General features: G+C 43.4%; 1 protein-coding gene across 8 annotated transcripts in view; it reads right to left on the minus strand.

The window, feature by feature from the left end:
• LOC100749304 overlaps nucleotides 1-13401 on the minus strand; it is a 57379-nt gene that overhangs the window by 6423 nt on the left and 37555 nt on the right. For 2 of the 8 annotated variants that reach the window (XM_012391680.3, XM_024371144.2), the window contains exons 2-6: nucleotides 8297-8439; nucleotides 7871-8088; nucleotides 6531-6757; nucleotides 6018-6344; nucleotides 192-5901 (exon numbers count right to left, since the gene is read on the minus strand). In XM_012391680.3, the coding sequence (XP_012247103.1) occupies nucleotides 192-5901; nucleotides 6018-6344; nucleotides 6531-6757; nucleotides 7871-8088; nucleotides 8297-8439 (6625 nt within the window). Of the gene's footprint in view, nucleotides 1-191; nucleotides 5902-6017; nucleotides 6345-6530; nucleotides 6758-7870; nucleotides 8089-8296; nucleotides 8440-10163; nucleotides 10212-12764; nucleotides 12783-12886; nucleotides 13375-13401 lie in introns of those variants that run through there. The other 6 variants (XM_012391685.3, XM_012391683.3, XM_012391681.3 and 3 more) reach the window with 6 other exon arrangements.

The following is a 13401-nucleotide window of genomic DNA, read 5'->3' on the forward strand; positions in this document are numbered from 1 at the left end:
TCTAATACTTAAGAAGATTACCAAAGAAATCGACGAATCTTTTCACGATACTGTAATACCATTGGAATTCTTACATCAAACATGTATATGATGTCTGGCGGAAGCGTTTTAAATATCACTTGAGCGGTAAAGTTTGTAAAGATTAGAAAATTTGTCCAATTATCGTACCAATTTTGGAAAGAGACACTAACCAATCTTTTCGTTACTCTGTAATGGCGTGGCATTGCTCGAACAAACGACAGAGTTGGAAGTGATCAAGGTTTTCGGAACGTTCTCCGACATACCCATTGCGTCGTCGATTTTTCTCTTGACCGTCTTCGGGGAGATGATCTTGGCACCAGGGATTATTTCCGCCGATATTTCCTTCATATCCTTTTGTTGTTGTTGCTGCTGCTGATGTTGTTGAGCGTCGTTCAACAAGGAAACATCGGATTGAGTGGCAAAAGCGAGAGCAATCGTTGCACTTGTTTGAATGGAGACAGGTTTGTCGTTATGCATTTGACTTTCTTGCGGTGATTTCTTTTCTGGGCTATGGGCGATCGTAGCTGTTGGTGTTATACACACCACGTTGTCAGACTTAAGCCCCGGCGTCGTCAGTTTATGTATAGAGGAGTTGAACAGTCTGGCGCCTTGAAGAGTTAAATTAGGATTGCTGGTGATCACGCCGCATATCGGTTGATTTTCTGACGGCTCGTTCAAGTTACGCTGTATCAGACCGATCGTAGAATTGCTCTTGTTCACGACGATCGTGTTCGTCGCGGATTCAACGGTAACTCCTGCAGCCACCGTGTCGGATTTTGTCATAGTCAAGTCACCGATGATGTTACTCTTCTCTGTACTTACGTCGCTCGTAAATTGAGCATGATTTCCACTATGAGGAATGACCACCGACGCACCCTGAACGTTTTGCGTCGTGGTCAGAGTCTGATTGCCTGACAGAGTCTGCAGCGTTGGTATTTTAACTTGTTTGACTTGCCCCGGTTGCGAAATTATTTTTCCTGCTTGATTCAGAAAGGATTGAAGCACGAGAGTATTCGATACACCGGTGTTTCCAGTAGCTCGTACGGTTGCGGGCACCGTTGCAAGAAGCTTCGATCCGCTGGATACTATCGTGAATTGTTGACCTTTCACTAGATTCATCGGTAATATGTAATTAGGTCCAGGGACCAAGACAGCTGTGCTTCCCATTTTTCCCGTTACCGAAGCTAGAGCTTCGCTGACGCTCACGGAACCAGTCTGCACAGCTTCCTGAACGATCACCGCCCTCGACTGCCCGGAACCAGGTTCCGCGAAAATCAGATTTCGTCTTTTAACGTTTAATTCCACACTGTCGTTCGAATCGTTCGTCAGGTTCCTAATTTCGGCAGTTGCGTCCGTCGCGCTTCCAACGTTACTGGACGGTTCCTCCGGAGCGGAGAAACCAGCAGGACTGTCTTGCACGTGAACAACGCCGCTCGAAGAATCCTCGCTGCCCATTGTTCTTCCGAGATCGTCTGTACTCGGGCTGAGTTCCGAACTCTGTTGACCACCAGGTTTCGTTTTGCTCGCACTCGACTTTTTCCTCTTCGAAGATTGACTTGGATTCGTTGGTGGATTTGATCTTCTCCTCGGGGCGGGTTTATTGTTTAGATCAGGAGAATTTCGTAATTGCTCCGCATACTCGTCTAATATAGCGTAGATTCTTTGAGCGGTCTGTTCGTCTTCCTGTGGCTTTTGTTGCGGCTTCGGTATTGGTGAAGCCTTCGACGTGTTCGTCGCGCTGGTTTTCACCGTCTTGGGCGCCGTTTTTTTCACCGTTTTCGACGAAGGTGGAGTTGGAGGCGTTTTTCCAGCGGATGGTGCAGGCGTCGGAGCCGGGGTAACGCACGGGCTGGAAGAACTTTGCGAAGTGACACTGAGAGCGGGCGAAGCGGCCGGTTGACAGTAGCTGGTCACAACAACGACCGGAGTCGAATTTGGGGTTTTCGTGGCAACGGAACCTGCGCTTTGATTTATGTAAGTTAGAGAAACTTTCTGAGAGAAAACGTCCTGTTGAAAATTTACTGTGTTGCCGTTGCTCGCAAAATCGTTGTTGGTGGTTTGCTGCGTCGGCATCAAAAGCTGTTGAGTGAGAGCGCTCACAGAAACTTGCTGTGGTTTGGTAGCTTGCGTTTGTTGCGTAGTGGTTTGCGTTTGTACGGTGGTAGTGGCCGCGGTGGATATCGTTTGATGAGACTGTGGTTGAATCGTACTCCTCTCTTTCACTTGCTCCAGGACGCTTTCGAATTCTCTCAATTGTTCCAAAGTGGTTGAGCTGACTTGATTCGGTACCTCTATAGGAGAACCAAGCAAACTGTCTGTCCTAACTGTTGGTTGTTGTTGCTGTGGTGGTGGTTGTTGCTGTTGTTGCTGCTGCTGCTGCTGCTGTTGTTGTTGTTGCTGCTGCTGTTGTAATCTTGGCGTGGTCAAAACTGCTTGAATAGCTCCGGTAATGTTTGGTTGCCTCAAAGGAGCACGAATGATGTTCAACTTGACCACCGGTGTTCTTCCAGGTGGTATCGAATTTGAATGCGATATAGTCGGTATAATGTTCAGTTGACTCGGATTTGTGGTGGATATAGTAACAGGAATTTTGTGCGTGTATATCACACCCGGCGAAGCATTCTGAACGCTTTGTACTAGCTGCGTCAACGTTTGATTCGTATTCGGACTAGACGCTACGTTCGCGTTATTTCCAGAGCTTTGGACGATATTCAAGATTTGCCTGCTAGTGGATAATTGTAACGTGTTTGGAATGTTTGTAATGGACTGTACGTTTATACCTGTAGACGCGTTCGTTTGTTGTGCATTAGGTACGGATGTTTGTACTGCTTTCGATAGGTTTGCCGTTTTCTGCGGGGACGCCGTCTGTACGTGCGTTTCCGATGAGGCGCCGGTTACGCCGCCCGTCGACGTGTCCGTGGAAAGCGTATATATAGTTTTGCCGAAAGCTTGCTGAAATTTGGGCAAACCGGTGTTTTGTCCAGACTGCGCCGTCACTTTCGCAGACGTTAATCTCTCGTACGTACTCCTGTTCGCGTTTGCGTTTTCGGCTCTTTGGTTTTGCCGCGAAAAATTACCAACGTTTCCGTCGTCGATATTCTGCAGATTGAGGACATTCCTCTGATTAGACACTACGTTCGGATTTACAGAGGCCAACTGGTATGTACCGTCTGGTTTACAAACGATTTGTAGCTGCTCCGATGCGATGGTCGTCGTGGCGACTACCGTGCTCGTCGTCGTGGTAGTTGTGACCGTGGAACAAGGAGATGGAGATTTCTTGGGCGACTGACTCTGTTGATTTCGCCGAATTGGCACTGTTCTAGGACTCGAGTCGGGCTCGAGTTGACCGGAAACGTTCGTGGTCGTAGAAGAGGTTGGTGAACTATCGGGTAGTTGATTCGTTTCTTCACCGACATCGGGGAGAATCGACGATCTCGGAGGAGGGGTTTGACCAGCCGGACTCATGCCAACGCCACTATCGTGCCCCCCGGAAGAGGGTGTACCAGGTAATTGAATATTTCCAGCCACGCTCGGAGTTCTATTTGGCCGCGGGGGAGTATTTCCGCTGTTGATAGAGCCCGAATTCGGACTCTGTGGAATGTTTCTTGAAAGTTGTACGACGTTTACGGTGGGTCGCATTCTTGGCGGTACCATCATATCCAATGAATTTAGACCCGGCACATTTTTTGCCAAGATATCCGAATCCCTGACAACCTTCGCAAGAATATCAAACTTTCTTTTGCCCAAATTCGATTTAGAATTTAAGTCCCGTCCACCGGCAGAGGATAAGTCCGTTTTACCAGTGATGGCTGCTCCATTTCCTTTTTGTTTCTGATACGGGGATAATGCGTTTTTGTTCGGAGAGAACGGCATATTCTTCTGAATGTTCATCAGTTCGCTCGTAATATCGCCGCTACTCAATCGTTGCTGCTTTTTCGATCGTATCAATCTGTTGTCGATCTCGTCCGCTCTGGTTAATACAATCTTCGGGTTCAGGTTGAGCGTGCTGAGCATCGGAGCAAATTTCGTTATACTGTTTGTATTATTCTCTAAGTTATTATTGTCTTTACTCTTATTTAGAAGATTCTTGTGCAGTATCTGAGAAATCCTTGCAGATTTCTTCGAATTTTGCGGCCTGAACATCCTCAAAGATTTAAGTACCGCTGGGTCGCTCCTTCTCTCTGTAAGTATTAATGGCGCGGTTGCTGTGTATGTCGAACCTTTTATTGTTTCACGTTTGCTTTCATCCATATCGGCAGAAAATAAAGTTATAATATCGTTGCCACTTACGTCGGAACCGCTCGCGTCTTCGTTCGTGTTTGTATGTCGAACGTTTTCATTAACAAGCATATGAAAATGCGATACAGAATCAACAGTTAATTTTGAAGCTTTTGAACGTTTCTTATTCGACTCCTTATTGGACGATTTATTCGACTTTTTCTTTACTTCCAATCGGCATCCATCGCTGCCAAAGCTGTCCGTTTGGCTGTCTTGCGTATTACTATCGGTATCAGAGATCGAACTGATCCTATTCCTAAAATGTTTCGGTTTACGTTCCGTGCTGTCATAGTCGCTTTCGGAAGATTCTAATCTATGAATTTTTCTCTGTCTCCCTGTTCTCTTCACTTGTAATACACTTCCGCTATCCGAATCGGTAGTGGTAGCGTCATCGAGGCTTCTTCTCGTCGACGACCTCTTGAAGTTACCAGCAGGCTGGAAGCTACCAAACTGTTCCGAGCCATCCGAAGGTAAATCCACCCATTGTTCGTATCCCTTTTCAATTCCAAAAAAGATATCCTTGGTATCATCTTCCGAGGGCCAATCTTTAAACTGCGAATAATCGATATTGAGGTATTTCAGCTCCTTGTTGGTATTTCTCATTTCCTCGGCATTCTCCAAGTATCTCTCGCACAGACTTTTCAGCTCCTTCCAATCCAAAACCCAGCTAAGCATGTGGTAACGAGGACTGCTCAAAACCACGGCCAAGTCGTCGCAAAGCTGTGGCGACAGACCGAGTTTTTCCGCGTCTAGCACTTGATTTGGCACGGATTTTTCGTCGTAATTCGCAGAACCCGTGACAGCGTCGCCTTTGATCAGAATTAAAGCATCGAGCGTTCTTTCCACGTTTCTAGAGTTCGTATTGTTTGATTCTGGAGTCTTGCTTCTCGAGATATCGTTCCCGATAAACTCTCCGCAATTGAAGCAAAGCTCTCCGAGTGGACCATTGGATAACGAATCCCTCTTTGGATGCAAAGGACACCTGTCGCTTGCCGAGTTCGTCGTATCTCCCTTTTTCAGAGTTAAAAGGCTCTTTAATAGTTGATCCGTTCGCTCAAAGTTCTTGGTTACTTGTCCATTTTGGAAGTCGATATTCTTTTTCGTTGGTGTTGTTATACCCGCGATCGAACTGGACAACGACGGCGACACTGGGAATAACGAAGAGTTGCATAAAGACGAAGACGAATCCGTATTCGCCACTTTTGTTCCGTTCTTTTCTCCGGTATTGCTATCGATCTTTTTTAATCCTATGTTAGAATGATTATTCTCAAGGATGTGGTTTAGTTTCTCGCTACTGGCGACGTTATCACCGGAGGTTCCATCCTCTTTCGTTTTTCCGCACGCAACAGCGATTTCCTTGATCCTATCGTAACAAGCCCTGGTAGGATGCAGAGAAAACGCTGTCAACACGCACTCTCGGGCAATACCGATATTGCTACCAACGACATCGGCTAACTTGAGGAATTGCGTGCTCAAACGCTTCGCAGTCTCGCGAACCTTCTCCGTATCGGATTTTGCTTTTTGACTCTCCAATTCGTTCATATCCGTGGTCAACGCCCTGATATACAATTCGATTACCACGGGCTTTATGCTATCGCCAAACTGTAATTAAAAGAAAAACAAACGAAAAGGGTTTTCAATTGTTTCTCGAGCATTGTCGGAATTAAATAATTTGGAGAATGAAATCGCAACGATAACAAGAACCTAGATATACTCACATGCTTAACAAGTACCGCGCAAAAGATATAAATGTGCTGAGCACTCTCAGCGGGTTCGATTAATTTCCTTATCATCCCCGGCAACGTAGGTACTACGTCTTTTAATTTCGAATGCAACAATGCCCAGGAGTTTAGAATTTGTTCCAAAACGTTTGCACCCGTTTCCGGCACAGGGCGTACCATACCAGCTGTAACGAGATATTGTGCAACCAATTCGGCAGCTTTTATCGAATTTCTCCAAACGCGTGCAGTTCCATACTTCGTCGGTCTTTCACCACTGAGACGTTGGACCAATTCCAATCCGTCGCTGAGGTCCATTAATTTTAGCTGAAAAGAAAGCCTTTCCTTACCATCCCATGCACGCTTTTGTAACATCGGAAAATTAATCTAAGTACGTGCGGCACAGTTCGGGATCCAAAATATTTTGTGCCTGTTCTCGACGCGACCAAACATGCATTCGTGTAATCACGAAAACGAACCAAGGGTCCACCTTTCCTCCCAAACGATACTCACTTGAGCGAATATATCTTGCGTGCGTTTCAATTTATACAAGAGGACGATATAGACGTCGATCATGTAATGAACGTGATGAGAATCCGAGAGTGAGCGCAACCGATCGCTCCGTCGCAGAGAACGTACGCAAGCAGCGGCGAGTTTTACCGCTATGTCCTCGCAGCGGTCCTCGCAAAGTATTTTCAGCCTCATTGTCAGTAATTCACCTTTCTCCGAACAGCAGAACTCTGTAAATCGAGGATAATCTATCGTTAGATCGTTGTTACATCTTTCATAAGTTACGGGCGAACTTTGCATCAACGTCACGAGTCTATATTCGCGGTGCAACTGACATTGCCAAGATTCTATGACTCAACGTAAGGCGAACATCAACGATAACCGAATTGCGTCAGACGTTTCGTTTTCGCGAAAATCAACTTTGAATTTGCCTAGTTACCGGCTACGCATGGCTACACACGATCGACAGGATGCTATCCTACAAAACAAACTCGGTCGAAAATGTATTCGATTGGCAACTCAATACCACTTAATGACAAAATCCGCAATCACTTAAAACCAATAGGATGAAATTTGTTCAACGCCTCGTAATTTGAACAAAATATAGTCTGAGCGTGTTCTTGACATAGGAATTAAAAACGCCAGGGTATTCTTTCGTTTTTCTAAAAATATACAAACACGGATAAGGATCGTTCGTATTATAAGCTTCAATTTTCAAACTCGATTTTCCCAAAACAAAAAAAAAAAAAAAAAAAAAAAAAAAACAACGTAAGGCGAACATCAACGATAACCGAATTGCGTCAGACGTTTCGTTTTCGCGAAAATCAACTTTGAATTTGCCTAGTTACCGGCTACGCATGGCTACACACGATCGACAGGATGCTATCCTACAAAACAAACTCGGTCGAAAATGTATTCGATTGGCAACTCAATACCACTTAATGACAAAATCCGCAATCACTTAAAACCAATAGGATGAAATTTGTTCAACGCCTCGTAATTTGAACAAAATATAGTCTGAGCGTGTTCTTGACATAGGAATTAAAAACGCCAGGGTATTCTTTCGTTTTTCTAAAAATATACAAACACGGATAAGGATCGTTCGTATTATAAGCTTCAATTTTCAAACTCGATTTTCCCAAAACAAAAAAAAAAAAAAAAAACAAAAAAAAAAGAATAACACTAACGCAATTTTATTGTATCATTATATGTGATCCTCGTCTTATTTATTATTCCAGGCCGTAAGATCTTCTTGGTTACACCTTGTGTGACTTGTACAACGACGAATATAAAACCCACGTTGCGTAAAGAGAAAGAAGAAAGGAAGTAGGTGCGCGACCTACCCTCTTCATGTTCGGAATCCGGTTGGCCGTTAAGTATGCTGTCGAGAGCGGGATGAGTCCATGGATTGTGCACCAGAGCTATCAGGGCAGTGCACCTGGGTGCAGCGGGGTGTTGCACCAGGTGTGACGCGCACCTCTGTAACGTTACACTGAGGTGCGTCTTCGTCGCGGGTGACAACTTCGGCCACTCCCCGCGCAGTACCAATTTCAACGTGTGTCTACAATGATAAAGACGCGTGATACGACCAATTAAGCCGCGTTTAACAAAGAGTGAAATTCATCGAAGAGAAATTAACGAGGTGGAAGGCCACATCTTTGACCTCTTAGAGGTACACGAGCACAGGTAAAGATCATTTTCATTAAAAACCCTTGGATTTCGATGATGAAAAAGGGAAACACAGTTTTATCGGTGGTGGAAATACTCACTTGTGAGCCCATTCTATGAGAGACTGGGTGGCCTCTGGCGTTGCCCCAGGAATGAAATTGGTGACATGCTCCCAGGCGGACAGAAGTGCATTCACCTTGTCGCCGTACTTCTTTTTGCTGTCACTCAATGTCGCTTCAAGCCCCTGCAACCCGGTAAATCAGCCATCGATTAAACGCAAGTAAAACCTCCCGTTCATAGACTTTTCCAGAAGAAAGAGGGGAAATGGTTCGACTAATCGACTCTTTGAACCGCTGTCCGAGTCTTAATCGTTTGTCTCTGCATCGTGCAATTTGTACGTCTACTTCTAACCGATCGTTTTCGACAACTGATTATCCGCGCCACCTAAAACGATATCATCGCGATGAAAATATAGAACATCGTATTTCCAATTTGAGAATCGAACTGCTGGGTATTTTCGACGGGAGATTGAAAAGGAAAAAGGGGTAAAGGAAGATGTAAGATAGAGAACGCACGAAGATACATCGTTTTCAGGAACGGATAGACAGCGAGGTTTTCGTTTTCGTCCAACAAAATTATTTACTATTATGCGATTTATATATTTAATAATTGTAATTTTATATCGTATTTCACAATTATAAATTTATTACTACTATTTATCATTACCTAGAAGAAAGAAAGTTTTCCTCTGGCTAATGATAGTTACAAAGGACCAGCGAAATATTTAACTGCAAAGTTTCGCGATGATAATTCGTTAACTTTAACCGAGCTCGTCATTTTCGAGGATTCGAAATCGCGTCTTTCTCTGATCCAAGAATTCGCCGTCAGAATGTCCAATTTTCCCGACGAAAATATTCCGTTGTTTAACACATTGCATCGCATAACGCGTTGCATACTTCTGTTCATCAGAAATGCCTTCGCTTTAATAATGTTTGCTTCAACACGTTTTGTCCAATGTTCTATTTGTCTGTCAAAGTTACCTCGCCGAGAAATACCGAGATACTAAAATGACGAAAAGATGTAGAATTCAACAGTTGCGTCAGCGTTCCTTAAACGATCGAACCGATGCAAAACCAATGCGTTAAATAACTTCACATTTGTTAGATTTCCGTTACGATTCTAAAAGTTTAAGCATAGGACGTTGAAGAACGGCCGACTGATAATCCAGCGTATAATTATTAATTACCGAGGAAGGTATTTAATCGCTGGAAAAGCGGCAGGGTTGTAGTTTTCAGCAGGTAGCAAGACCAGTGGCCGAGAACCACGTGCGAAAACAAGACGGAAACGATATCCTCCTATTAAACCGCAAATATTGGGCAACCGGAATGAATTTCCCGCTGTATCTGAAAACTGGCCGATGAAATCCTCTTTTTGATTGATCCAGAGGCCAACGATCGCGAAGTGGCGAACCAACGCTCGTGCCTACGCGACTAATAATGCTAGCGAACGAAATCAAATACAAAAGCGATTTAAGAAATTGAAGGCGAAATGAGTTACGCGTTAAAGGGCGATCCATAGTTCTAACGGAGGAAAAGAAAGCAGGAAAAATTGACGCGTTCAGTTACGAGCGCGTTCGTTACAATTCAATTTTGTTCGTTAACAAACGAATGAAAAAAAGTATTTTCGTAGATGCATGAGAAACGATTTTTGTATATAGGTCGAACGGATGATTTCAATGCGCAATAAATATCGGAGACTCGACAGTGTAGAAGATCGAATCTCCGTTTGAATGAAAATTTACTATTTCATGGAAACGCTTACAAGATACTGGTAGAAAATATGCACAGTTTTTACTTTCTCACAGATTCTTCCTTAACTACGTATCCTATGGTTGCCGCGAAGCATTAGCATAAAAAAGATAATAAGAAAATAATAAGAAAGAGAAAGCATAATAAGAACAAAAATTACCTGATTAAAATAAAGCGTCAACTGTTCAGCCATTTAATTCGGTATTTAAATCTGCAACGCTAAAATACAAGGTAACTTTTCAAGCGACCTTGGCTAGAGATGTTTTTATTTCTTTGCAAAATCAATTACATTCTAAAAGCAAACGGGAAAAGGAGGAAAAGCGTTGATAAAAAGGAAAAGCATTAACGGTATCAAGCAAACAACCGACAGAATTTTCGCAGATAAAAGAAGTCGCTGGAAAAATTCCTCGAACCCGGGAGGAAAACTTCCAATTGGAAAGGAGTTAATTTCGAAGGCATACCTTGCGAGCTCAACCATCGGTTCTTACGGGCAACTTCCTGATCTTACTTTCGCGTAACTTTCCCCATTTGCAACTTCTGTGCCCCGTTCACGAGCAACTCCGCGATGCAGATACCCCTCGTTTCATCCCCGATTCGTTTCTTTACTTATTCCAGTTCTCGTTCTACGGTAACTCACCCCCAATTTTACACCTCTCACCGATAAAATTTTCCTACTCGCGTTTCCCCAGGCAAATTGGAAAATTCGTTCGTTTCGTAAGATCGCGCGTATCTGTTGCGAAAATCTTGCTCTCTTCTCTCAATCCTCCTTTTTACCCATTAAGGACAAATCTCAGCGTTAACGTAACATACATTTCATTTACAATTCCTTCTTCAGTTATTTCGTATTACCGGATTTTACCTTTTAGCACTGTGATCGTGAAAGCAAAGTCCAAGGATACGTTGAACGTTTCTTTCGTCGCTGTTTCATTTTCCATCTACGTCTCTTACGATCTTACGCGAAATGTAAAAAAAGAATTAAGCCATTTGTACGTACTTTTTATAAATCTTGAAAATCACTCCTGCGTTTCTGATTCGCGTAATGTTTTCCAATAAGGTACGTAACTATATCGGTACGTTTTTTATACCTCGATACAAAAGATATTTCGAATTACTTTACATCTCGCAATCATATTAAGTTCACGTATTGCTTCGCTGTTACTTCGGTCCTTAATGGGTTCTAACGCGCGATTGAAAAGGGAAACTGTAGCTTTTCTCTGTTCACAAAGTGGAAAAGGAATCGATGGTCGATTAATTCCTACTGTTTCGATCGTTGCAGTTTTCTAGTTTCTGTCTTACGGTGTAACAACGTATAGCCGTGACCCTGTAACGGAAACTGGCAGAACGAAAAACGAGGCTCGGATATAGTAGCAGGCGAAGTATTTCCGATATTAACTTTTACATCGCAGCTTTTCAATAACGTGATTTTATATAGCCCGTCAGGCTTTCGCGAAATTCTATCAACTTCCTCCTCGTATCAAATGGAATTCCAGCGAACATGCAGCTTCGTCGCCGCGTTTCTCGATTCGACTGTTTATTCGAGTCCTTGTCACCGTTTTCTCGCTTCTTCTTATTTCATCGATTATTCGACCAACGAAACACGTTGAATAACAAGGAAAAGTCGTGGCAATTGTTTCTATCGCGTTTAAAAAGATACATCGACGTAATGCAAGTGTTTCGAAATCGTAAAACTTTGGTAAAACACAGAGGATATCGCTATCAAATATTATTGTCGTACATTTTACGCTCTTCTACCACTTTACACGTCGTTGGACATTGAACTCGAGACTTAGGTACTTCCGGTAAATCCACAGCTCTGGAAAACCTAGGTATAAGAGGTCAACTACGGGTATAGCGCAACGAGAGCGTAAGCGCCTTTAAAATTAAACGAACAGCAGATCCAGTCTAATTGCCCATGCTTTGATAAATCTGGTCGGACAAGCGGCTATTCGATCGAACGTTTGATAGATACATTCCGTTCCTAATCTACGCCAACTATCGCGTGTTACATCGTTCTCACGAGATCAACGTTGTTGCATGGTAATTGATCAACGCGATAGAGTTTAACATTAGAACTACCACACCAGTCAAATTGACTGGTTTTACAATTTTATTTTAAAATTCCTACTTCACGTTATATTTTTTCCCGCTTTGATGCAATGACTTTCGCAACGATAACTAAAAGAATAACGTAATGAATTTTATTTTGTTTTTTATGTATTCAAACTTAAAATAATTATGTATCAAGGCTACTTATACCAATACCAGTGAAAATGACTGGTAGTTGTCAAAGTGTAAAGGGATCCTGCAATCTGTTCATCGAACCCCAATTAACCAGTTTCCTCGTTTTGTACAATTTGCCATGCGTTTTTCAAATTTTTACCGCGTATCATTCGATATGATGATATCGGATATCAAGAAAATTCCGGATCAATCGCTAAATGCTAACACCAGAAATACCACACCAGTCAAAATGACTGGTTCTACAATTTTATAAATGTACCCAACCCTCGTTTAAGGATGATGGTCGCAGATGGATTAATAATACGAAAAATGTACTACATAACATGCAATTGCTTTTGTAAGAAAGTAATAAATCAATAAATATAAAAATATTCTATTATCGCGTATTTTTTAAAGACCAGTCATTTTTACTGGTTTTGATAGAAATAGCTCCGTGTTGACTATCGGTAGTTCTAGTGTTAATACGAATAGAGGTCGAGTAAACGATACGAAAGACAAAGGTTCGAGGGATGGTACGAACCATTGATGAAAATGAAAAGAAAACGAAGCTAGGACAGTGTAGGCTGGTTTGTCGTGAGACGAACCCTCTTTCTCTCTCTTTCGTTCTCTCTTTTTTCTGCGAAAGAAGGACCGAAAATGGACCTGTGTCCTCACCACGCACGACTTTTGGATGTGCGAAGACATTCAGAGGGGTGGTCGTGCTGATCGGCGATACAGCAGCAGCGATACTGAAGTTTCGGTCGAGAGAACGCGTGGTGGTCGTCGAGACACTGGTAAAAGATCTCCCTTCTTCTTCGATCAAGGCCTAGGCTAACGAGCGACGGGATTTTCCTCCGCGTCGATGGCAGCGAAGACCTTCTTCCTCCGCTCTGAGCTGAGGATGACGCTGAGCTGGCAGGGGTAGGGGCAGGGCTCGTAGCGGACATCAGCGACCTTCGCAGCTTCAAGTTTCGATATCCTGAATTACCGGAAGATCCGTGGACGATGTCCTTCCACGAGACCGAGCCTTCTATCTTTTTCTTCTCCTTTTCCCTTCCCCTTCCCGCTGCCTACTTTCTTCCGTTTGGTCACTGTCAGTCCCCTCCGCAAAGTTGTTCCACTATCCTCCTCCTCCTCCTCCTCCGCCACCACCTCCGCCTCCTTTTCTTTCTCGCTTC

This window comes from Bombus impatiens, unplaced genomic scaffold, assembly GCF_000188095.3.
Source record: "Bombus impatiens unplaced genomic scaffold, BIMP_2.2 scf_1112, whole genome shotgun sequence".
In the NCBI taxonomy this organism is placed as follows: Eukaryota; Metazoa; Arthropoda; class Insecta; order Hymenoptera; family Apidae; genus Bombus; species Bombus impatiens.